At 37.9% G+C, this 27949-nt stretch overlaps 1 protein-coding gene across 3 annotated transcripts in view; it reads right to left on the minus strand.

Moving 5' to 3' along the window:
- TRAPPC9 (trafficking protein particle complex subunit 9) overlaps nucleotides 1-27949 on the minus strand; it is a 451106-nt gene that overhangs the window by 356614 nt on the left and 66543 nt on the right. For all 3 annotated transcript variants that reach the window (XM_058033362.1, XM_058033351.1, XM_058033367.1), the window contains exons 16-17: nucleotides 26567-26719; nucleotides 16642-16766 (exon numbers count right to left, since the gene is read on the minus strand). In XM_058033362.1, coding sequence (XP_057889345.1) covers nucleotides 16642-16766; nucleotides 26567-26719 — 278 coding nt within the window. The remainder of the gene's footprint in view (nucleotides 1-16641; nucleotides 16767-26566; nucleotides 26720-27949) is intronic.

Below are 27949 nucleotides of genomic sequence, written 5' to 3' on the forward strand. Positions count from 1 at the left end.
AAACTCATCTACTCTCTTTCATTGATATTCCAGAGTGCCACAGAATCATTTTCTATTTACTTGAATGAATATTCATGAGAGAACTGACTGGAACTCGTGTCCACTTCCCTCACGTGCTCATCATTTCAAACCAACTCTCGCCCAGGCTGGGCAGTCTTGTAACACTGCAGTGTCCTAGCCAGGAAAGGGCCTGAATTTGTATTATTTGTATTTCTGGTGCATTGCATTGACCTCACAAGGCCTCAGGACTGAGATTTGTTCAGTTTGCTCTGATTGACCTGCCGGCAACTTTATTTTATGAGCTTTAGCTGCCACAACAATTTGTCCACCTGACCAGGACACTGTGTCTCGTGTTTTAATTGTGTGGGCCAACCACAGCTTTACACACAGAGTTGCAAGAGGTAGAATGAGATATTCAGGAACAAGATAATCATGTGGTGTGAATAAATAAAGGGCCTGTCTGATGACAGACACTTGGAGAGGTGGTTGCAGCAGAGCTGTACAAGCAAAACCCCACAGGCTGTAAACCACTCACCAAGAATCAGATAAAGAAATGCAGGTGCACAGCTGGACAAAACCCTGCTCAGGGCTAGCAGGAACAAATAACATCTAACATATGCTGATGTGGGATGTAACAAGGAACCACAGACCAATGAATAAAAAGTAAGGTGTAAAAACACATTAGAAAAGGCATCCTAGAAAAGAAATCACCTGTGGCATGTTCCACCCAGTGAAGGAACCTCACAGCACTAGGAGGGTGGCCATAGCTCCTGCCCCTTTTCCTCTGCTAAGAATTTGGTGTGTAATAATTCCAGCTGTATTATTGTTCTTCCTGCAATGATTCAGTCTGGACTAAAATGACTAAAGGGTTACAATTTCTATACTAAATACTGTACTCATACTGAACTGGCTTAGCCATGTAAGGTGTTACCTTCTCATTGACTGTAAAACAATAAAGTGGCATTGGGTGATCTCCAGAGATGCCTCCCAACCTCATCCATTCTGAGTCTGATTCTGTGAATGCTGCCTTATCAATAAATAGCTGGATAAATAAGCAGATGAGATTGGAATGTTTCTTTGAATTCTCTGTGCTGTGTTCTTCTGTCTGGCCTCAGACTTACAGTTCTGCTGTATTTGGGACAGATACTGTTCTGATTTTTGCTGTACAGCTCCTAGTCAGTGAACACAACTCTGTAATGCAGCTATTAATTTTCCTTAATGGAGTAGAACCTAAAATTTCAAATAATTTTGTCCTTTTACTTATGTTTTTTCACCCATCAGTGATGACTGATGTTCAATATACCTTGCACTACATATTCTCAAGACTTTTTTGTGTACAGGTAAAAAATGCCACAGGAATGCTGCAGTTGACTCAGGAAAAACAGAAAGATGATAAAACAGCTAAAAGAACACAGTTTGATGCTGAAAAACGTCTTCCATTTTTTTTATTTTTCAGAACTTAAACTCTGAAGTTCTTGGATGAAATATGGCACAGGGCAACCCACAATAAAATGGAAAAGTATTCTCCAAAGAGAGTGTACTGCCCTGAATTGGGCTAAGGTCTCTTGAAAAGGAGACTTTTGATCCAAAATTACTGTGTTAAGATTCTGGGTCTTCTGCAGTTCTCAGAAATATTTATGTCAAGAAAGAACAGTTGACAAAAGTCAACCCTTAAAGTGCACTTTTATAATAAGTGAAACATCTATTCAAAATGCCTTTTCCTGCTTGATTCAAGCTGAACCACTCCAAGCAAGTGCCCTATCACCAGCCTATTCATCTGCCTGCCATTAACAGCTTGTTGTAACAAGAAATCTTCTCTTGACAAGAGGAAGTTACAAAATTTCATTCCAACTGTGACATCCCAACCAGCGCCTATCACCTCCCCTTTCATGATTAAAACATTCAGCACAGAACCTCGGGGTAAAAATTCAGTTCACAGAACTCCAACAGGGTGAGGTTTCATTGAGGTTTTCAGAACTTCACAGGAGAAAGTGAGAAGAATCTTTTCTACATTTATAGACATCCATGCAATCACTTACACAGTGGAAATAAAACAGCCCCACATATTAAACAAATAATATGTGGCTGGTTTTAATTCCATTATTAAGTTAAAATCAAACAGGAACACTGGAAGACGCAGTCAGGTTGCAATTGAAACAGATTTCTGAAAATAAACAGGCTCAAATGCTTGACTTCAGCTTTCACCTAAAGAAGCATCTTCAAAAGTAGCACATTTTCAAGCATGTGTTAAACAGAAACAGCAGCAGTCAAGTTTCCATTTTAAATGAACAAATTTGTAAACTTGTTTGGAAAGAAGTAAATTAAGAACTGACAAAAATGACAGCTGAAAGCAGTAGAACAGTCACGGTATTTTTTTTTTCTAAATATAAATCAAGCAAGACTGAAATATCTTCAGTTTCATTTATAAAAACATGTTCTATTTTTCTTTTTTTAAATCTACCTACTTGTGTACAATTTTAACTGGCATTATTCAGTTTTAAATTGTTTTTCATACTGCTGAAGTTATAGTTCTCTTTTTTTAAATCTCCATGTTTATATACTATCTAAACTGGCATTAATCAGTCTAAATTTTGTTTCATAATGCTGAATGAATTAATTTTATCTTGCAGTTTCCAAGTTACTTGTAGCTTATGCAGCTCAAAACCTGAGCCACAGATCAGAATACTAAAAGCACTGACATATTTAATGAAAGTATACAATTTTCCAGGGAATACAGGATGGAATTATGTATTAAAAAAAAAATAAGGGACACAACAGGAGAATGTGAAGGCTACATCAAGCATCCATCTCAGATTAGTAACCAGGTAGCCTTCAATAATATTCCTTAAAAATGAGCAGCTCCACATCCCTCTGCTCCAAACCTAAATGTTTGTACTCACTCAAGTCTCCTTCCTGTGTGCTCACAAAGCCTTGCTTGCTTTGGGGTTTTCTTCCTGCAGACTCTGTTATTGAGTGTTTATATCAGAGCTCTTCAAACATTTGAGTAACTGAGGGGTATCACTAAGTGCAGATGACTTGGGCTTACAGGCTTAGCCTGGGTACTAAATAAATGGGGATATTTCAATTCTTTTATGTAATGGAATCTAAGAAAAATGATCTTTCTGAACACTTTTCCATATTATGCAGTCTGAATATTCCCAAATTGGTTTAGTGCATTATAGTCTTTGGTTTTTTGATATCTTAGAAATTTAGAAACTCATAAATGCCTTAAAACTGGTAATTTCAGTCTTTTGCATTATTGGTATTCAAGACCCAACAGATCAAATACTTTCAATAGAAACATAAATGTACCTGCTGAAGAAGATCTCTCTTCACTGTTATTTCTGGAGTTTTCCCCACCATTTTGTGGTACAAACCTCCAACACACACACACAAAGTATGTATTTAAAATACACACTCCAGTATGTGGGATATGAAAATAAATTACTTTCCACAGAATATGAATCCACAAATGAAACATTTGCATTTATAAAACAGGTTTACCATTCACAGTGGATCCACCATGTGGATATTTAATTGATAGGAGGGAGTCATATTTGCACCATGGCTAAATTTCATTCTTGAAATATTAAATTCATATCAGGAATTCCTGCTTAGATTACACTTCAGTTTCTTAACTTAAATAATGTCCAATTCTATGTGGGCAACAAATCTTTTCAATTTTCAACAGTTGTTTTTCTAGTCTCTCTTCAAAATCAATCACAAATTGGTGGTAGGACAGGCAAACTCCAGGTTACAAATCACAGGGAATTTAAGTATCCTGTAAGATTTTATTTTTGCAAATATAATGAACTCTCAGTCATGCATAACTGACAAGCAAAAAGATAAGTTAGTTTACAAATGCATTCTTTAGCAGTAACTAATTATTTAACTCAGCTTTACCTTAAACCATATATTAATGGAAAATAAAAATCTATTTAAAATTAAATTCTCTGTGAAGAAATGTGGGGAAATTTTATTTTGGTGGCATATTAAATAAAAGGCTTAACTTTCAATCAGATTTCTTTAGAAGAGGGTTCAGATTTCAGTAAGAAAGAAAAAAAAAAGAAGGAAAAGGAAAAAAAGAAACCACCAGAAGTTGCTGGGATGCTGTGATAATTTAAGCTGAATTTTATCCAAATAGCACACAAGTTTGGGTAGGACATAAGGATTAACACATTCAACACTTGCCAAGACTGCCACAACACTGAAATGTCCTCTTGAATTAATTTCAGAACAGGTGCATCCCTACAATTCCAAGAACGATTCCAGCAAGATCCAGCTTGGAGAGGTCCCGTGACAGGGATGGGGACACTGCTGACATTTTCACATTGCAGCCACAGCAGAACTACAGAAGTTTCAGAGCTTTATCTCCTTCTTCTGACTCCCCACATGAAAAAGGAAAAGTGAAAACCTTCTCAGGAGGAAGCAAAAGGGAAGCGATGCAATCAAAAGGGGGAACACTGACAATTCCCTTCTGTTTATTTGCAGCTAAATTATATTGTTTATATTGCTGCTTAAAACGTCTAGCAGAAAAAAAAAATCCTAACTCCTTCGAGGAGGTCATAGATTTGTTTTCACTCTGTGCCCTGAATATTCATTCAAGATGCAGGGTAGCAATTTGTAGTAAATTATAATGTAATAAATTATTGTAATAAATTATATGATCATAAGCTGATAGAAAGACCTGAAGAAGTGGCACTGGCAATTAGGGAAATTCCTGAGACAGGAGGGAAAAAAAAAAAAAAAACAAAAAAAACAGCAGCAATCACAAATATTGTAAAAAACTTGGAAATTATCATAGAATGTAAAAGAAAAGGCAAAGAATAGTCAGAATTCAGAGTTTTTCCTGGTTATTTTCCTTGCAGCCTTAGTTATTCCCACTGATTGCTGCTGAGCTAAACCAAGGATAGGCACATAGGGAAACAGGACTTGAACTGAATACAAAAAAGGAGATGAAAAGCATCATCCTGATACTGTTAGTTCACAAAAAGGTGTAGCTTTGCCTCTTCACAGATAAAGCATTACTCAAATTGGGAGCTGTATATGCCCTGGAGTTAAATATAGAGAAAAATCTCAGCTATTGCTAAATTTGTGTGACAATAACCAAAAAAGCCTTTCCTGTTCTTCCTGTCTCAGCAATTTTGGTCACTCCGTCTCTTAATAAAAATATTTTGATATAAACAACTGTATTACAGAAAAAGTCATACAGATATTCATCATCACTTCACATTAAAATTAATTTAATAGTAAGCTTGACTCAATCAATCTTTCTTTCAATTTAGAATTCCCTAGAAAAAGCTCAGAACCTGGTGTTTAGGTTAAAAATTGAAATATTGAAACTCCACATTTGATCTCCTCCATCATTTCCGAGCAGCCACTCCAGATCTGAACCTACTCCCCCAGTATTAAATGCTGCAGAGAAACTCCAAACCTGCAGTGTCTTTCATTTAATTGCGTCCAAATCAAACAGAGCCTGAACAAAACCCACAGACAAACCTGCAAGGAAATGCACTGCACTGAGCATAACGTGGAAAACACTGTTTCAAACCTGCTGCTATCCTTTAAGATTTTCCCAATTCATAAAACAGCAGGAAAATATAAACCAGCAAGCTGGTGATGCAGAGAGAGAAGTATGGAAAATTTCAGTTTATCCTGGGTGATGAGCTAAAATTCAAGGCTTATTTTTAAGGGTCGGGAAAGTAAAATGCCCACCACAACTCCAAACAGGTAACCAGGCAAATTTAAGGAATACAGCTTTAAAACACAGGAACTAAATGATCAAAATAATTTGTACCTTCTTCCAAAGGAATGCAGCAAGAGGGGGAAAAGAGGGGGAAATAAAAGATTGTGAAGCTGAGAAACTGTGCTGTGATGCAGAACTCCACGCTGCTCCAGAGCCAGTCGTGCCTATTCCTTTAGGATAGTCCAAGGCCAACTCTTTGGCCTGGCTGACAAAATTTTAATGAAGATTTTCACTGTTCTGCAAATTTCAACCATTTGAGCACAAAGGATGAACAGCTCCTCACTTTGTTTGCTGCATTCTGAAATTTTAACTCCTTCAAAAAAAAAAGAAGTTTTCTGGTCTTAGAGACCAAGTTCACAAAGGACATTTTTCCATTGTTTTCCTAATCCTGGAACCTGCAGGTTTTGATGTCCAAAAGCAACTTCCACTTCTAGAAAATTCAGACTCTGCTGGGAAAGCACAGGGAGCAGTGGCCAACCAGGCTCTTTCCTGAGATACAAAGAAAGACTTTCTAATTCTTCCAAAGGCAATTAAACCTTCAGTCTCTGGGACAAGTGCACAAAGTTCTTACTTTATAGTTCTTTTTAGCAGGGACATGAGCCAGATAAGAATCATAGAACTATCAATCCAAGATCATCAACTCTTTCAGTGAAGATTTTTTCCTAATACACACTGTGAGTGTTTTGAAATAGATTTTGTTGTTCTGAGGAAGGAAGGTAAAAATTAAGATGCAAAATGAAAATGTACCAGAGTCAGAATCACAGACAGCAGACTTTTATCCCCATTTGATGTTTTACATATCCTTAAAAAGTCTGATGGTCATAGTTTGATTTTTTTTTTTCTGAGTAAGATGCAAGCCTGTGAGCTGAACAAATGAGGCAAAGAGAGCATGAGCTGAGCCTTACAGACTTTCACACATTAGGCTGGTACAAGGTACTCAACAGATGGCAAGATTCCTGAAAAACACAGCCAGGATTTTGTACATGGCAAAGCAACAGTGAGTAGAAAATACTATGAGAGATGAGAAGAGACAAAAACAAAAACCAAAATAAAAAAGGCAGAAAAGCTACAAAGAGCTCATTAAATCATATTAACAAAAGACATTTCTAGACCAAAGTAGAAACGTGTCAGTGTTCCAGAGGAGGAAAATCAGTGAGACAGACTTTGCTGTTCCGATGTTCTTTGTGCATGGGAGACACTCTGCAGGTGTCAGAACTGATCTGGGCCCTCTCTCCTGTCCCTGGACAGCAGCAATCAGGAGTTATGGGCAAGCAGAGCTATTTGAGATTCCTACTCTCAGGTTGTCCTTCTGGAATTATTTTCACTCTGGCATTGCAGAGTGCAGAAAACATCTTGTTTTGCACACAGTTACGTCACAAATTCTGATTTTCAGGGGGAAACACAGTCCCCTGTATAGAGTAAATAAAGAGAGAATGTCCACAGGCTCATTGTGTTGCCTTTTCCATCAGGGACTTCTCAAAGCAAGTGGCTTTCACAAAGGAGTGAGGTGAGCAGAGCTGCACTACACAAACATCTGAGGATTGGATTGTTTGGGTTTTGGGGAGGGTTGAGTAGTTTCACACCCCAGAAATAAAACTTACTATTCAAAGTTATTAGTAAAATACAGGGTTATAACTGCTCAGATCTGGGGACAGCTTTTGCTTTTCCCCAACTCACCTCCCTTAATTTGAACATCGCTCCCAGGAATATTCACTGAAGTGGTATAGAACATGATAATAAAATTATTTCTACTTTTATTAATTTTTCAGTTAAAAATCTAACAATCAGCCACAATTTCAACTCCATTCCATCCAGACTTGGAGATCATAACCCACACTTGGATACCAAGTACAAAGAACAGTTACAATTCAAGCTATTTTACTTCTTTTGTGGTAGAAAATTTGCCATGGTGAAGTTATGCATTATAGTTGCATGACAGTACCACCACAAAGGAAAGCCAAAAGGTCAGCTTCAAAACTGAAACATTAAAAAAAATGTTCATTATAATTCATAAAACTTTCAAACTTTACAGGAATACAGCTTCAAGAGCAAAAGCAGCACTTTGGGGGCAATCATCACTGAGTTGTATAATAGCAAAGGAAAAGCAGTGTCCGCTTTCCTTCGGAATTTGACATTTCTGTCATACACAGAAGTTCCCAATAAAATTCTAAAAATAATTGGTCCCACATTATCTCATTTACAATAAGTAGAGAAAAAAGATACCTAGGGCAGAAGGCCTTTATTTGCTTTAAAATCCAGTGGTGGAAATTGAAGGTAAGACGAATTAGAGCTAATGGTAAAATGCACTTTTAAAAGGCTATTTCACCATTACAGGAACTGCTGTAAGGATGGAGAAAGTTTTCTGCCACTGAAATATTTCCATAAAATTGGCTAACTTCCAAAAATGCCTGCTTCAGCTCAGAGTTCTTGGCATGATGCTGAAACCGCAGAGGTAAATTCATCAGGATCAGATTAGATGGATGATCAGTAGAAAGTTTTCCACCAAGGCTACAAGAATAGATTCCCAGCATCTGGATAACTTTCCAAATTTTTATAATTCAGACCATTTGCTCTCCATTTGTAGCTATTCCCCTCATTATTCTAGCCTGGAACACCTATAGTCTACAGGTGATGACCAAGCAAGCAGATAAACTCAGGGAGAGGATGTGGATCGCCAGCAGCACTGACCAACAAGAGGTAGAAAAACAAATGAAGAATAACATGGAAGAATTGAACATGGAAAAATAACATGGAAGAATTAAAACAAAAAGACACAGCTGCCATAGGGAACAAGCACCATGCAAGGGGCAAAATCCAGAAATGGCTTTTGATAAAAGATCAAGGTTCTAGGCAAAGAAATACTAATATTGAATTCTCAGTGAAGAATGCAGGATTTCAAATGATTTTTTCATATTCTTAAGAAACAAGATTACATCACCCTTTTAATGGGATGGAGCATTTGCTGCTTATTTTGACAATATTCCCAACTCTACATCTTTTGTGATCTTGGGCAAGCAATTTATTCCTTGTTCTGGACTCTCAGCTGCTGCATCAAATGGCAGGAACAGCAATAATTGTTTATGACTTCCATTTATTAGTAATAAAAATAATACTTGCATTTGCACAGTGTCTAACCAAAAATGAGTAGAATTTCACATAATTACTCAAGCAAATTACTGAAATGGACTGTTCACCTTGCTGGGCATTTGATACAAAGATATAACCTAGCTGAAAGTAAACTTGAAAAAAATTAGACACATCAGTTACTGCCATGAAGCAATGTAGAAGCTTCCTTGCTCCAGAGATTTACTTTATTACAAAATATGTATTTTAATTGCTTCTTGTCATTTGTCTTTTTCTCTTCTCAGACTTATCTCAGCTAAACCAATAATGTTTTAAGAGCCCCAGGTTTAAAATTAGCAAATCATTCTGAGTCCTCCACTCTTACCAATCTGTAAAATGTGATGTATTATGCTCACTGTATTTAATAACTACAGACAGCTGAAGCACATCCAAGTCACTTAATAGTAATATTTATACTAATTTATCATCAAACTACACAGCTCTAAGTGGTGCAGCAAATATTCCACACAAAAACAACATGCACCAGTTTAAAGGCTAAATTTCCCAATGTAATATTCATAGTACTTTGATTTTCTATTACCAGAGAACATGCTTTTTATTCCATTTAAACGCAAGAACATTAGGAATTTAATTTACTCTAAGATTACACACCTACAGAAAATCAGGTCTAATGAATCATAGAGAAACATCTAAGAAATGACACTCTATTTGATCAACACCCTCAAATTCCTACACTTTTCCCTCTTCACAGAACATTTTTTTCATCACCTGCTTTTCCCTCTCACATCATCAGTTGCTGCAATTCACAGCAAGATCAGCAATTTAATGACAACACAGAGAAACCAATTTCATTAAATGACCAACAAAATTTGAGCTGGATCTGTTTTATCTAACACAATATTAAAAGCTGCATTCATTTCAGTCTCAGGGCTTTTTCTTCTTTGTCTTACAAAGAATTTCCTCTCCTCTACTTTTGATGGTTTTAGATAATTTTCATCGCTTGGAAATTTCAGCATTTTGAAGTCAATCTTGTCCTACTCCCGCTAACAAAGACTTAGCTTCTGATTGATCAATGATAAATTTAGCACATCATCATTATTAGTACTAAATTAAAAAGCTTGAAACACACTTGTAAATAAATTGAAATTCTACTAAGCAATCCCTCTTGCAGACCATCTTACTGCAAAATTCAAATCTAACACATTTAAAACCTGGTTTACCCATGAACAGCAAATGTGGAGCTTGCTGGGATGATTCTCCAGTCACTTCCCTCAGTGAACCAAAGTTGGTAAAGCAGATTCTGAGGAGCCCTTTCAAAAATGCTTTGGCATCAATTACAACCAACACAGTCTGCACTTCCCATTTCTTCTGAGCAAAGCTGCCACACCTGACCCACCCTTCTGGAGTGCCCACAGTGATAAATTACTATAGTTCCTTCTCTTTCTCATATTCCTGGGGAAGGCAGCTATTAACAATGCCACTTCTAGCTAAACAGAACACTCAGAGTCTAAAGATTTTATTTTTCTTTTATCAAGATGCTGTTTATCTCCTTGGCCAGGTGCCCAAAAATCAGAACAAAACTCTAAGCCTTACTATGATCTGTCTCTATGACTGAGGAACTGAAAATATTTCAATTTAAAAAAGAAGTTATTTGAAATATTAAGAAATTTAACTTGTGTGCAGATTTATTTATTTATTCTCAAATGGAGAGAAAAAACTATGGCACAGTGTTTATCACAGCCTGCAGTACAGCTATTCCTCATTACTTGTCAATGCACTGAGTTTTGTGGGTAAAAGACCACAGAAAATTATTAAATCAATAAAATTTATGGAATTTCAAAAATGTTCCATCAAACATTTGGAATGAAAACATCATCATATGCAGGATGAGCAATATTTAAGTAAAAATGCAGCATGAGGCTGAAAACAACTTCAGCAGCAAATGTCTGGATCTACAACACGAGCACTGTAAATGTGCCCAGGTAAGAACCAAGTAAATAAGGCACCTGAAATAAAGAGTGGTCTGTGGTCCAAACCCTGCCTGACCTCCCTCATCTGTTCTCATTAAAAGAGGAAAACTGAACATGCAAGAACTTGCAAGTACAAAGTTAATGTGTAAAACCCCAGAGGGATTCTGCATTTGTGACACCCGACCATGGAGCACACAGCAGGTCACACTCTGAGAGCTCCAGGCTGCAGGGGCTCTCTGACCTCTGGAAGAACATTTTGAGGAAATTTATCACCTAGTGCAAGAGCATTCACACAAACATCTCAGTTTCTCATTATTCTTAAAATTTCTTACAGAGCTGACTGGACTTTCACCACCCTGTTCCAGATGTTTGTTCCAAACCTCCCTCCCTCCCTCCACGTCAAGTTTCCAGCTCAGCAGTTCTTCACATGAGCCCATCTTTATTATTTCTCCATTATTCAAACCCAGTCAACTTCCCCTCCTTTTCTCCCCTCACTTTCTGTGCAGCCAACCTCCTCCTACAAAAGCCAACCTCAGTATTGAGATTTTTTTCCTGACTTATCACAATGTCATTATGGATGTGACCACCTCCAGCTGGTCCCACAAGCTCTGTTTATTGTGCTGGTGTCAACTTTCATTTCTCTTTGTCCATCTTTAGACAAGAAAGAGATGAAGTGTGGTTTATACAGGAGATTGCACCTGCAGCTACTCCTGGTGAGAGATTTGGTTGGGTATGAGCAGGGTATCATCACTTGTTTTCTGAGTGACAATGAAGGAAGTCCAAAAAAAAGTGCTTTTGACATGCAGACAGTGAATTCTTCCAATTTTTTTTCTACTAGTACTTTAAAAATTTTTTAATCCTCTTTTCATGTCAAATAAAATGGGATAAATAGCAAGTTCTAAACAAAATCACATTGAAATTGAAGATGCTACTGTGCTAATATTGAATGTAAAATACAATACAAGCTGAATGAATTGAATTTATCCAAACCCAAGGGGCAGTAGGGTTTTTTCCCACCCCTGGCTCTAGGGAATAGATTTAGTCAAGTATTTTCTTAATGTTCTGAATTGCAGTCCTCTCTAGGGCACAACAGACTGTTCCTTTCTTGAGAGACCAATTCACAGAAGGAGAGGAAGAGGAGTGGAGAGCAGAAATTGTGTGGAATACTCAACTATTTATAGAACTCCAGGGAAGATAAGCAAAGCTGAACTGGGCAGGGAAGGAAAGCTAAAAGCATTTAGACCCAGACTGCTCAAAAATTGCCAACTTTCATCTAGATCCAAATCCAGATCGTAATCAAATTTTGCCAGACAGGTACCAGCTGCCAAAAACCCATTTCTCCCTTGTTTTTGCAGAATGGCTCTGTTTTTATAATCCACTTTATCTCAAAGAAAACTGCAAATTTTGGCCAGGAAGGCAATAAAAAACACCTTGCTGACCTGGCAAAGGTTGATGTGGCTCACAGCTCCAATCTGAGGAGGCTTCAGGAGATGTGAGTGGCCTTCTGGCACTCACATCACAAATTGTCAATTATAAAAAATAAGATATGTATTATTTTGATAAAAATCAGATTTGGAAGTGAAAGAGCTTTGTTTATTTTTTATCTTCTACCATCTTGAAAGTTATTAGGGAAATGAGATAGAAACATAAAACTTGACATGTTTAATATTAAGGGAGAACTCAGGGCCACAGAATTTATAAGCATAGTAATGAATTCCAAAATAGGACAATGTGGAAGTACAACATCCTAACTGGACTATTGTGCCTAAGATCTTATTCCTATATTCACATTTCTTCAATGAAAAGGAATCTAAATTTCAGTTGTGTTCTATAGACTCTACATCTACTCTAAATTCAGCAGCACCCAAAATTATTTTTAAAATTAAAAAAAAAATCCCATTTGTTCTGTTTAAGGGCTTAAACTTAGAATAGATATAAGGTTTATGAACAAAAGGAGTTAGAACTTAAAGTATCAACAATATAAAGTTTATCCCTATTAGCAGCACACTTTCAAATAGAAGAGTAAAGCCTGAGAATTGAATAGAAAAAAAAATCCAATTAAGGCCTGCATCTCATCTTAATACACTGCTGAGTAAATCAGAAAAGATACATTAAAGACAGTGTGTTAAATTAAATTAGCTCTACATACTGTATTTTAACACTTCCTACCATTTACTGAGAGTGCAGGAACAGAGCAGCTTTATGAGAGTACTTAAACCCTTCCAGCTTCTGCAGCTGAATCTCCAGAATTACAGCTCACATTCAGGATGCAGAAGGAAATTCTCCTGAACAAACAAGTCTCAAAACAAATAAAGAAGTCAGCCAAATCCCTTATAAATTATAAACCAGCCCTGTCTGCCAAACAACTGCCCAGTAAGCACTGGGAATGTTTAACAGCTTAAACCAAGGGTTTGAAAAACTCACAATATGCTTTCAAAGTTTTCATCACCCAGCCAGAAGAATTCTCCATTTCAACTCTTCGTCTGGGTTGGACTGATCTCTGAAGCTCAAGTCCATATGGAATAAGGACTGAAGTGCCAGTTTGTTTCTTCCATCTGACAAGAACTAGACCCCACCACAAAATCTCAGCTTCCAAGCATGAAAAGCAGTGCAGAATCCCCCAGGTTCAAACTGGCACTGTGTTTGCTGAGAGATTATGGCATCTGGTTACATTTCTCACTGCAGCTTTTGCATGGAGACATAGAATAGTTGAATATCTGAACACACTGCAGTGTTACACAAAAATTAACAGATTCAGCCTCAAACCTGACATTCACACACCACAGCAATGGTGAAAGGCTGAGTTACCCTCAGCAGAGTAATTAATCCTTTCATGCAGATGCACCCTGGAACAACCAAGGAGTTTAGACAAGGCTCAGCACAACAACCCAGCACTGAACAGCAGAAAAGAATATCTGAACATAATATTACAGCCTGAGATTCCATTCAGCTTGAGGGTATAAGCAAGCTTTATGATGAGGTCATAAAGCAATTTTTACACTGAATTTATGAGCTCATTGTAACAGTCATTTCCAGAAGCCAGTGACTGGTTTATTAGGAGACAGCCTACAGCAAAATTGGAAACAGAGATTGCAGAGAAGCTCGACTGCAATATCCAAGACTGAAGCACAAATTCTGTAAGGCAAACAAGTAGGGAGGGAAGGTTTAAGCATGAGGCTTATAAATATCTGAACAAGGACATTTAAGAATCAGCAACATGAGAAGCATTGATTTACACTCACTTTCATTTGCAGAAATTCACTTTTATTTGAAGATGAGCTTATGCACAGCATGCAGGATTGAAAAATAACCACTACCCCTGAATATTCACACCAGACACCTATTGTTAAATCATGAATAAGTGAAAGCAGAGTGTTTTCACCACACATACAAATTGTTTAAGATCCATCTTGCTTCTTAAGTTAAAAACTCCCACTTGCTTCTTACATTAGTCCTTGTCAAACCACTCTAATTGGCACAACAATAAAGCAAATGTAACCCAGAGCTCACCCCAAACTGCTCTGTGAGGGACAAACAGCCCAAAAATCCAGATTTGTTCTGCTGCCGTAGGGAGAAACTCAAGGATTTTTAAGGAGGTTCTAGGGAACTCAAAAAGGTTCATAAATATCAAACATTTTGAGACTCAGCATCAAAGGGAATATTGGATCCTCTCTCATGTGCAGATCCCAGCTTGTTTCATTTCACACAGCAATGTCTGAGCAAAAGCATTTGACAATGAATATAATTCATGTACTCAAAGACACCCAGTCTAAACCAGAGAGACTGAAATCTAAAACTGCAGCAAATTCCTCAAAACTCAGCCAAGACAACTGGATCACAGCACATTCTAATGATATCTATAAATTCTTAATTGACTGGATTGTTTACAGTAACTCCCTGTTATCTATGGTTTGGAATTTATCTGGCTTTAATTTCAAGCTATTGGTGGTTCCTATGCTGCTTCCTACTAAAGAGCAGTGTCAAAACAGGAGCCACAAGCAGAAATCCACATTATCACAGAATGACTGCCTAAAGAGGCAAGTACATCTCCTCGCTTAAAACAGGTCATTTTTTCTGGTCATTTACCCACTACCCACTATGTCTGTCCATGTACGTAGAGAGTTAATGATGTGCACAGCCCAGTGAATCAAAAAACATTTTTAGCATAGTTCTAAATAGTTCTGAGCTCCATAGGCATTTTTAATTCAAGCAGATCCAGTTATTGGTTTATAGTAGTTTAATTGGGACAAACTCCAAGCATGCTACAGGTTCTGTACAGCAGTGATGCTCATCAGGCTCAGGACACACAGACATTTACTCAGCAAAGAATCTTTGGTGCTGTTGGCATGTGTATTCCCTACTCAACATAGTTTTGATCATCTGAATGGTTCTTCCATCACAAAATACCAATTAAATCAAAATTCATTCCATAACCCTGGCAACAGGATCCAGCACGTGCCTTCCCACCACAGTTTTTCTACACATGCTAAAAGCCAAGTTTCTGCTTTACACCCCTTCAATATCCTTCTAATACTATCACACAGATCATTGGGAACCTGCAACTTCTTGGTTGCCAGGACAACTGATTGACAAGCAAAAAGTGCACCAAAATGCTTTTTTCTTTTGTACTTGGAACAAACTTCTGCATTTCTAGATTTTTTAGTCCTATCTTGAAGTAACACTCCCATTGCTGCTGTAACTGAGGAGTGTCTACAGGTCAGACATGCTACACAAATCTCTGAACTTAATTAATGTTAGACATTTTGTTCACTTAAATAGCAAATTATTTCCTCAATAATACTCATTTAGATTTGTAAACAATTGGGAAACACCTTACTATGTCATAAAAAAAAAAAATACTTGAGTAATTTTGCTAAGACCTTTCCTGTGCTGCAGAATCAATTGATGATGAATTAACAGTGCTAATGATCCAAAAGAAACACATTTACAAATTAACAGCTTCACCTGTTAATTGCTCAGATAGAATTGTGAACTGTGAAGGTATCAAATTCACAGGCAAAGCAAGTGACTGAGAAAAGCAGAGCCTGTGTTTGCTTCTCAGCCAAACACACACAAAGCCAAATTTTGCCACATATAACACTCACTCTAATTCCTGACAGGATGAGCTGATGCAGAACATGGATCTGTGCAGGAAATGTTACAAATACTGCACACAACATAACATTCACCAAAAGCTGGGAAGAGACCAATGAAGTGCTACAGTCCATTATTTACAATCTTTCTTATTTTCATCTCAAATTATATCTTCAAATCTGGCCATTATGAAGCTAAATTTATTTCATGCTCTAAACAACAACTTTACACTTTCAACAGGTAAGATCTGCCCCAGAAAAGCAAAGAGCAGCTTAGGCCAGGGCAGATTTGGTAAGCACAGCGCAGCTTCCACCTACACAACTCTTCTTCTACCCTGCTACTTTTCTTTACTTTTCCTTTGACTCTCTCAACTATTCTCTTTTATTACTTGTAGGAACATCACTAAAAAAAACCTCACTGCAAGAAAGCCAGGAATTCACAGAGAAGCACCTTCCTACAGAGTAAATAGCTTGAGAAAGCACCATGAGGTGAGCTGACAGCTCCCCCAGTACACCACAGGGACAGCCAGCTCTGCAATTTCCACTCTTAGCCTGATCTTTCTTCACCTTTTTTGTTTGTTGGCTCTAATATAACAATCCAAACACAGAACATCAAGCTGTGCTAAAGGAAACCAAAGGGAAATATTTATGAGACAAGGAAACCTTTGTTTTTTAATCACACAACAAACCATAGCACAGTACAACTAAAAAACGACAGGTTTTACTTATTTTGGTGTCATTCCCCTACCTTGACGTGACTGAAATCACCAACTTTGCTGCTTTCCTGGGGATTAAGAGGTTTGGTCTCCACTCTTGGTTTGACAACCTGCCTGAAAGGACTGGAGAGTGGGAGCCCACTGACACTGATTCCATCTGGAAAACAGAACAAAGAGAATTACTTTTGCTTGTCTCATGCTATGTTTTGTTCCAATTAATATTATATCTTATTATCAAAGGGAGAGAAAATACACAAAATTTATATTAACCTTTTACACAAAAAGACAAAACAAAAGACAAAGATTATTTGGCTGTTTCTCCCAGGACACCAAAAATAATCAAACTTGACCACACCAAAAACTCAGTGAATATCACGGGGAAGGATGGAAACTGCATTTGGAATAATCACAATAGAGATGTCAGGTTAATAATATAAAATTACTTTTAACATTTACAGTATTAAAATAAAAATCAAAGTTTGTGATTTTCCATGTCAGTGTGATCCTATCAGCTCCTTAAGATCCTTAAATTAATTTCTGATACAAGGATTTCTTTTTAAAGTGTATATTGTGGAAAATGACAGAAAATAGAGATGTCATATTTTGTACATCTACTAATGCAAAAATAGATTAAATAGTTGTCACATATAAAGGAGGCAGAATGGAAAGTTAATGTTTCCATTGTAAGAGTCAACAAAAAAGCTTAAAAATACCCTGAGAGGAATGTCCTGAGAGTTTGGTGCTTACTCCCAGTCTGGGTACTGGCACACACAGGATGACAAAGATACAACACAACAACTTAACAGCTTCTTTACTGCCAACAAGGTGTAACTTGAAGGTAAATAAATGCACTGCAGCACATTTGGGGTCCTCAACCCAAAAACTCTAAGCACAAATTTAAAATGTTTGAAAATTACTGCTGAATCAAAATAATTAGAAGAACAAGAGAATTAAAACAAGGAAGCTTTAACAAACAGTAAAAATAGATTCACTATTTGTTATTATTTACCTCCAAAGAATAGAAATACTTTGTTCCTTGATGCTGTGCACAGCAAGTGCAATCCACAAACACCAACTAAATACAAGCAAAATCTCATGTACAGCAGCAGAGACATAGAGCTGAACACACAGGAAACACCAAATTGTGACGGAAAATCCAAACAAATTTCCTAAATTGCTCCTATGAAATCTGGACATGCTGAAGATACATTCCTCAAAAGAAGAAATCACAAGAACAAGATGGAACATGAAAGGGTTTTGCTTCATTAAACTTCACAGGTATCCAAAGGAGAAAACAAAGGGATTATTCCCATATTCCCTTACTTGCAATTTCCTTCACTAAGTAATTCTAAAATTCACCTTAGCACTGAATAAATATCCTAAAAAAATTATATCAGTTCCTGGGGGAGAGCAGGACAGGAGGTGAGCATCCTGCCCATGCAATGCAGCAGGACCATGAAAAAGACAAAACACAGAAATAAATACAGAACTACATTTGATCACAGGCTTTGCAAGCTGCTCTTTCAAAATGAAAATTAGAAGTTTTAATTGAGGAAAAATATTCTTCTCCAACTGATGAATGATTTTCACTAGTTCTATATTTAGAACAAAAACTGACACTGACTGGTGCATAAAATTGCAAATTAAAACATGAAAGGAACCAAGTATGAAAACCTGCATGGCATTAGTCACATTTTCCACTTCTTATATGGCATGAGCTTTATTTCTTTGAGAGAAGAATAGATAATACCTAAAACATCACAGAGATAGAGCTAATGCCTTTCTTAATTACTTTATCTTTTAAAATCCCATTTTATTTTTAATTTCTTCAGTGGGGTGGAGGGAAGAAAAAACAATCGTTTAAACATTTTCTCTGGAAAGATTACATTTTTAACTCTCTAATTTGTATCTGAAAAAGGAAGTTTTCTAACAAAGGAGACATCAGGATGAAAGGGAAGTCCAAGGTAACTTGGTAGTGGTTGAACTTTCTGTCTCCAGTCTGTGGCACTTGCACAGAACCAGTGCCAGGCACTTTGTGATGCTGTAAATGACTCAGCCCTTCTCAGCCTGGACTGCTCAAGGCAACTTCTCTGCCAGAGGACAAAAAAAATCATTTTCTACCACAAACAACTATTTTTTTAAATTATTTTGTTTCTCCTCTTCTTTGATCAGGCAGCAATGGCAGAAAGGACCTTGCCCAGCTCCCCTGCAATACATTAAATATCCTGTTAAAAACCTTGCTAGGCTGCAGAACTTAATGATGGCAGGAGAAAACACTGAGCACCAATGAAGCAGTTCTCCAGAAGTTTTACATTATTGATACTTATATTTTTTGAGATTTCATACATTTTATTTTCTCTCATGAAGTTCAGAGAGGTGAAGATGCTGAATCCTCCATAGTTTTGTTTTGTCAATCCCGACTGTCAAACATCCTGAGCAGCCTTGTACTATATAAAAAGTATAATTATCTTTCCACTCTGTCCAGAAATTTTCCTAATTTCAACAATCCACACTGAATATTTCCATGGTAACAGCATATGACCAACACTTTTCCCATGGTAACTGCAAAAACACAGCTTGCCTTTCCAACATCCCAGTCACTGCTGTCACAACAGAGCAAAATCTCCTACCAGCATTTCCTCTCTCCTATCAAATGTTAAGTAAATTGTCAATTTAACTTCATTAGCCACTTTCCCAGCACTCTGCACAGAAGAATCCCACAAAATTTCTTACTTGGATGAGGGAAGTGCATTCAGGGAGTTAAAACTGTGGAATTACAATGAGCACAGAAGGAAGGGGTGGCAGGGGACAGGTCCTGGCCTGTGTCACACTGTGCTGTGCAAGGACCACTGGCCTGACCCAAAAATGGATCCATTTTTACTGTCTGTTAAAGCTTCCTTGTTTTAATTCTCTTGTTCTTCTAATTCTTTTGATTCAGCAGTAATTTTCAAGCATTTTAAATCTGTGCTTAAAGTTTTTGGGTTGAGGACCCCAAATGTGCTGCAGTGCATTTATTTACCTTCAAGTTACACCTTGTTGGCAGTAAAGAAGCTGTTAAATTGTTGTGTTGTATCTTTGTCATCCTGTGTGTGCCTGTATCCAGAATGGGAGTAAGCATCAAACTGGGGACATGACAGCCATGGAGGTCCCAAACCCCATAGAAAGGAAACCCTTTAAAACTGTTCCAGTGACATCACAAAAGTTGGGATTCTGAGGCAGTGTCCAGGCAATTCCATGTCACACAAAATGGAAACTGTGGAAGGTTTTAGGCTGAAATGCTGCTTTTGTCCAGGAGAATTTCATACAATCCAACAGCAGTGCAGCCCTGCTTCCTGCATCTTCCTCAAAAGCAGCACAGGGACCCTGAGAGGGGCAAGAGGAGGAGGAATCCCAGAATTATTCAGGTCAGAAAAGGCCTCAGAGATCATTGAGTCCAGCCTGTGACCGGACATCACCACATCCAGAGCCCGAGTGCCACATCCAGCCCTTCCTGAAACACCTCCAGGGATGGAGGCTCCACCACCACCCTGGGCAGCCCATCCAGGGAGGGCAGGAGGGGCTGCTGGCCTGGAGCAGGATCCCTCCTGCAGCCCAGGGATGTTTCTGGGGGGGATTCTGCCCCTCTGCTCTGCTCTGGGGCTCCCAACATCAAAAGGAAGTGGAGCTGCTGGACCAATTCCAAAGGAGGCATCAAAGATGCTCAAAGGGCTGGGATGCCTCTGCTCTGGAGACAGGCTGGGAGAGCTGGAGCTGTGCAGCCTGGAGAAAAGGTTCCAGAGAAAACTCAGAGCCCCTTCCAGGGCCTAAAAGGGATCCAAGAGAGCTGGAGAGGGACTTTTTGCAAGGCCATGGAATGATAAGACAAGATGAGGGTGGCATCAAACTGACAAGGAGAAATTCTTTATCCGGAGCATGATGAGGCCCTGGCACAGGTTTCCCAGAGAATTTGTGGATGCCCCATCCCTGGAAGCGTTCAAAGCCAGGTTAGACAGGGCTTGGAGCAACCTAGGATAGTGGAAGGTATCCCTGTCCATGGCAGGGAGGTGGAATGAGATGATCTTGAGGGTCTCTTCCAATCCAAACCATTCTATGATGCTACATCACAGAATCGTAGAGTTTTTGCAAAGTACACAGCTTGATCATAACATATGAAAACTAAATGCCACTTCAACCCATTTGTTTATTTTGTCAATTCTTGCCTGATTGAAATTTCAAAACAAAAACCTCTTGCTAGGCAGTATCTCATAAGAACACTGTAACAGCTTTGAAGTTCTTTAAACATGCAGGAAAAAAAATAAACCTCGAGACAAGAGACAGACTCTGCTTGCTGAACTTGAATGCCTTTTCTTTTTTTTTCCCCTAGAAAAATAGAGCTGTATTCTCATGATGTGTGCACAATTCTAGAAACTTGCTGTGTGCAGCAACAAAGAGCAGAATAACACCAAGACACACATAGTTTGAGACAATATAATCCACCCTTCACACCTCAGGTGGGCACTGAGATGCAGCTCCTTCCCTCTGTCCAAAATGTGCTCAGGACCATCACAGGAGGGAGCCCAGGCAGCAGCACTCCAGGCAAAGTTCCTGGGAATGCAGCAGCTCTCTGGCACAGCCAACATGAACCAGACTTGAGCTCTTCTTTGAAACCCCATTACCTTTGAAGACAATAATTAACAATAACAAATGCACTGTAAGCAAGGATTTATGTCCTGAGGTTGTTGAACTGAACTAAAATTGGAAGATAAATTTACAATAAGGGTGAATGCAATGAAAGAGAACAAATGAAGTGTAAAGAAGTTCATAATAAAACTAGAGATGATGTATGCAGATTACATTAGATGCTAAAATAAAGTGCCTCAGCAAAGGACCAGTATAAAAGGATGGCAGGTTTATTGGCCTGTATGTGCCAATAATCAATTTATTGTTATTTGCCTCATGTTTGTCTTAGTTATTTACATTGTAAAGATTTGGGGTCTGAAACACCAGCTCTCTGTGTATTTGTAGTGGCTGGAGTACTATGGCACTTAGATACTGTTAAAAAATCCCACTCTGTATTAGTCAAACCATGAGACAAGATGATTTGTCTGGTTTAATGTGCAGGGGGAAGAGAAGAGGGCACCTTATCTTCCATAAGCACTAAAGCTGGAATTCAAGAAGAATTCTCAAAAATAGTTCTCAAAAATATTAAGAATATTTTTTAATGTTACACAGTGATGAATTTATGGAGGACACAGAAGCATCTGTATTTTTAAAAAACAGAACAAAAGGGGAAAAAACCTAATTTACTCATTTCAACAGTACATCCAAACTGGTATCTTCAAACTGCAGAGACAAAAAAAAAAAAACTTCTTAGAAATCAAGTCACTTCAAAAGAATACTCAGAATAATTAAATGTAATAAAGGCTACTAAGCAGAGTAACATGGAAATGATAATACTGCAACATCTCTGAGGACCCCATCATCATCATCAGTGATACCATTATCCTAATAGAGTCCTCCAGGCTACTTAGTTTCTTGGAAGAACTGTCAAGAGAACATTTAAATTCCAAACCAGGTATCATTCCAACAAAAGAAAAAAAAAAAAAAAAAAAAAGAAAGCTTTGTCTGTACATTGCGTAAGTGCGGGGACATTTTAAAGCATATAAAATCTGGACATTAAAGCAGAAAAACAACAAAGGGTGTATGAAAAATACACTGGTCTTGCATACCAATTTTAAAAATATTCAAGATTAGTGCTCCTAGAAATATGCTATTATTGCTCTGCAACGTTTTTTCCCCTGGAAAAAGGAGTGATGCCTCAAGTTTTAGCTTTCATATTTCCAGATTCTCTATTACATTAGTTTATAACTCTGAACTTCATATAAAGTGTTAGCAAGTTCTCCTCACAGCTTAGTCAGACAAAACAATCCTTTTCCAGCCCCAGAACCAAGGACACCACTGCAGCTTCAGGCCCAAAAAGTGCAAACAACAGAGAATTGAGGAGAGCAAACTGGGAGGGTGGGACTGCATAACCTGAAGCTGTAATTGGACAATTAACCCCAATATATAAATGGGCCAAAACTTTTAAAAGTGTGAAAATTCATTACTCACAGTCTATCTTGGGTGGAGCCATGGCCAGGCTCTTGCACTCTCCAAGGGGTGTCCTTTAAAGGCCTTTTTAATGAATCCCTGGTTTATTTCTTTAACACTGTCTAGCCTCTGTTCTAGGCAGCCTCTCCAGGCATCAAGAGAAGGGAAGGAGAGACTTAAGGCACAGATTTGCTTCTCTCTCAATGTGTAATTAATTAGTTCCTTTGATGAGTTTATGAATTTAAATATTCTCACACTTGTCTTTAGGTTCCCTATACAGGGAATAAATGAACATTAACATTCTACACAATGAAGTACTCATTGCAAATTAATTCATTAACTTTAAAAAACTCTGTCCCCACCTAACAGGAGCTTTGTTAAAAACCTCAAACGAGTCACTGTGTGCAATACAGTAGAGAAAGAGCACCTTTTGTTCTCACCCCATTTTTAGTGTCAGGGAAATGCAGAATTTCAGAAACTGTATAATAGCTGGAAAGGGGAATTCATTATGCTCATAATGTGAATATCCTGTTGACCTTTTTAATCACCTTAACAGGTGACAGAGATCTCAGTGCTTCAGCTCCTTGCACCTGGCTGTACCAAGCAAACCAAGGACTTCCCCCTGCCTCACCCAGTGTAACAACCTAATTTAATTAAATTAAATGCCCATGCTGACCTCCTCAGCCAGAGGAGGAATCCCAAACCATCCAGCTGACAAGAGATCCAAAATTTCACTAAGATTTGTAGCAAACATGGATCTCCCAAATCTTGGGCAACTGGCTTTAAGACATGGGACCACAGACTTGTTAAGGTTGGAAAAAACCTTGAAGATCATCCTTTTTCAACTCTCAGCCCAGCACCTCCATCATGTTCACCACTAAACCACATCCCCAAGTGCCACATCTGCACTTTTTTTGGAGCACTTTCAGGGCTGGTGAGGCTGGTGAACAGGGCAGCCTGTTCCAAGGTTTTCCAACCATTTCAGTGAAGAAATGTTTCCTAACAGACAATCTAAACATCCCCTGCTGCAACTTGAGCCCATTTCCTCTCATCTTGCCTTTTGTTACCTGGGAGAAAAGACCAACACCCAATAAAATGACAAAATTCAGCATAAATAAAAAGGGGGGAAAGAATCCTAAACTTATACATGCAGAAAGAGGCTATCAGGATATCATTTCTGTTGAGAAGCAAGATCATGGAGTTGTGGTTCACACATTCATGAATCTCCCAAATCAATGCTCAGTCAAAAAAGCAAATGATAAATTGTGCATAATCCCACGATTGTAAGGAAAGTAATATAAAACAAAGAGCACCATTAGGTCATCACATGAACACATGGATCAGCGTTCACTGTGTAAAGCCTCCCTCAAATTGACAGAAATGAGAGTTCAAAAGGGACAAGACTGACATTGGAACAGTTCCTATAACAGGGGAGCCAAACCCTCAACAGTTAGAAACCCCCAGTCTGCTGTGACAATACCCTGGGAAAATGCATCAAATCACTGCATGAACCATGTTTGGAAGATGTCCTGTTACCTCTCTCATGCAATTAAGAACCTGGGAACACAAGGCCACCAGTAAGTGCAAAGCTGCTAAAAAGTAATTTAGCTGTGACTCTTCTTGCCATGGCATGTTGTGAAGAGCTGACAGGAAGAATGGAGATTTTTATCCCACTAAGGATGAGTAAAAGTGCCTAGAACCAGAGAAACCATATTCAGCCCTGGAAGCTCCTAAGCTAATAGTTAGAGGCCTAGAGGAAAACAGAAGTTAGTGCACAAATTTTCCTGTATTATCCCATTGGAATCTGTTCTTAGCCACTGTTACAGTCAGATATTGGCTGGATGGTCACTGATGTCATGTACTCATGGTTTTGCTTCCTTTAATCTGGAAAAACACCCAACATTTTTCCCTGTGAGGCAGCACGCCATCAACACATCTCAGCCATTCAGATTGAGAGCTTGGTTTACTTTCCAAATGGATAAATGTGTATCATCAAAAACATCAGTAATTTATTCCTTCTGCAGCATGTCCTGATTACAAATAGTGCAAAAGGAAACAATTCCAGCAGCAAATGAAAGACATGGAAGTAAAAATTGCCCTACTAAAGACATTGCTTTTAAGAGACAAAAGTATTTTGAACATCATTGTAAATGCGGTTGATTTTCAAAAGGAAATGGTACCACAGTATCCTATGATTAAAAGTCTTGTCATAGTTGCCATTGATTTTCCAGCTCTTTACTCTTCTTCCCATCAGGCTCTCACCTCCTCTTTGGAAACTTTAGCATTTGTAAAGTTAAAAGCAATACATAAAAATAAAGTAGCAACTAAATTTTCGATATACTTAACATCCCTAATAACACTTTCAAAGGACAGAGAGTACACAGCACCCACAGATACCAAAGTTCCAACAAAGCAGGAATGGATCCTACTCCTTTATCCTCACTAAATGAGGAAAGGCTGAATTGCTTCAGCTGCACAATCTTTCAGAGAAGCAGGAGGGAGTAGTAGGGTAAAAATGGTGTTCAAATATTTTGTTCATCTGTGGTCCCATAAGAGCTGGATGCAGGTAAAGAGAGGCCAAAATCCAAATCCCAAATCCCACAAGTGTTCAGTGTCCATACCATGAAGTGTGTTATCTACACCTCCTACAGAATAGTTGGGGTTTATGTTATTTCATCAGAAAAGCTCCTGGACAAGTGCAGCTTCAGAGCATTTTGGACTCTGGGCAAAGGAAAGAAATTTTCCATATATTTGTGTGCTTATATATCTATATATACATATTTACTATGAAATCTCATTTGCTATCAAGGGGAATTCCTCAAAGTCTCAATTCCTGGCACCTGTATTTCCCAGTGTCAGGGTGGGCTCTCCCGTCACTACCAGCATTTTCCACAAGCTCTAAACTGAACTGCAGTGTAGCAACACTGTGGAGTTTGTGCAGTAAACTTTTAAAATATTTTTAAAGTATCTTTATATTTTACATTAGGGAGGTTTCAAAACCAAAATCTTTCAATCATTACTAACAACTACTATAATTTTTGTCTAAATGTATTTGCAAGGTAACTCACAGAAATCATTGCTATTCAACCTAAATAAGCTCTGCATGTAATTTTGTTGTATTCTTCTGTACTGAAAGATTACTTATAAAGGTAATGCAGACCTGCAAGTGGATCCTGGGAAAAAATCCAAATAAAAGAGAGTTTTTAATACAGGACTATCTTGTTTTATCAAGGTAATTTAATCAGTGCAAACATTTCAGACAAAGGAAAAAATACAGAGTAGAGTAATTACTCCAGAAAGACTGTGTGTTTATTATAAAAAGGAAATCCTTATTACAAGTATCTGGTACTTGTAATTCCAAATAATTCTAATAGAAGCAAACACTGCAGCTTCCTTTTATTCAAAATAAGTTTAAACACATGGCACTTTCTCTGCAGTATAAATATTAGGGGAATTCTGCCTTAAATTTCAATCTGTCACTTTAGGCAAAACGGCATTCAGCAATTATTCAGAATTCTGCAAACCTGGATAATTAAATAATCAACTCAATGCTATTTTTCTTTAAACACCACTAATGTTTGTGAATTATTTTCTTTATCTTCATAAGGTAAGGAAACAAAAAGATACCCCAAAACTGTATTTTAAAAGACAACAGGACAAGGTCTCATGATGGGGAAGCTGGGCCAGGCTCTCATGCCCACAGCTCTCTCAAAAATTCACCCTTCAATCTGCAGAGCTCAGCCAAGGGTTGACTGTGCTTTACAAGACACAAATACTCAAACATGCAGCCACATCCCAAATCACTTTAACACAAAGGGCGCAGCAGTTAGCAAAGTGTTCCCAGCAGCACATACAACCCTCCTAAGCAAGGAGAAAAGAAAAACTCACCATCACTGAGATCCTGCAGAAGGTTTTCTTGGCAAGAAAAGTCCAGCTTCACTTTAATGTTTACAACAAATGTTGCAATCTTTCCAGGTTTTAGAGGAAACTGGCAGAGGGTGTCTTCAAGATTCCAACTCAAGAAATCTCCATACAGCTTCTCTGTAGCAAAATAAGTAAATATTTCATAAGCATAAGCCCTGCATTAAGGAAGTTTCAGTTTTTAACTGCTGTAGAGAGTACTAAGCAATCTGTCATGTCCTGTTTAAAATCTAAAATATTCAGAATTAATGTATTAAAATTAATGTAACACTAGAAAGATAGAGAAGTTACTGGGTACTGACACTGACCTGGAGTCACACAGATCACAGAGCTCAAAATATGAATTTAAGTGAAGAAGATCTCTACCAGAAAAAAAAAAAAAAAAAAACCCTGCACAATAGGCAGCATTAAATATAAACTTTAAATATAGCCTGCAAGGGTTCTAAATGTTCATGTAGTTTGGAATCCTACACAGTTCAGCTCAGGAGGTGTCACATGAATGCACAGCACTTTTCATCAAAATAACCCAAACTTAATCAGCTGAAATTCTGAAACAGCTGTAACATCATTCTTCAGTTATTTACTGAGAAATAGAGAAGGCTAAGAAGGGTACTGGCCTTCATCCTTTCATAAAGTCCTTTCTTAAAGCTGAGAAACAGCTTTTTATAAGACCCAATCATTAAGGATGCCAGACAGGATTAGTTGTTGACAAAAAAAATTGTTTAATAAATTATTTGCCATTTATCCACTTGATATAGGTGACAAATTAATTGTTAAGTAATTAATGTAATTATTAAGTCCTTCCTCATGCCAGAAAATTATACAAGGGGGGGAAAACCCCAGAATTTACTCTTCATCTACACTGAGTCTTCAGTTCTGGCCAGGGTCAGCCCACCCCATCCATAAATTCATTCCTGTATGCAAGACAGCCAATGCTAAATACTACAAGAAAGTCAATTGGTACAATAAATAATCATGATGTTTGGCTGGGAGAGCCCTAAAAATATGTTTAGTGATGTATTATAGCAATGTATGTTATCTCCAAGTATATTGGAGAATTCTTCTAAAAGCTGATTTAAACACATTTTGAGCAGAGCTTTGCATAGCAGGGACCACTGAAAGTCACACAGTTCATCTCTACATCCTCCCAGGCTGCTTGGTAAGAGCAAGGTAATTAAAATCTGCTGTGATTTCAGAACCTTTCCAAAACCATGCTCTAAGATCCACATGTGAGGGAATAGGGTGGACAAACTGCCTCAACTACCACAACCTGGAATAAAGGATCTTTCAAAAGCAGCAATCGGAATTCCAGATTATGTCCAAATCATGATGATTTGCACAGGAACCTTT

The sequence above is a fragment of the Melospiza georgiana genome, chromosome 1 (assembly GCF_028018845.1).
Source record: "Melospiza georgiana isolate bMelGeo1 chromosome 1, bMelGeo1.pri, whole genome shotgun sequence".
Lineage (NCBI taxonomy): Eukaryota > Metazoa > Chordata > Aves > Passeriformes > Passerellidae > Melospiza > Melospiza georgiana.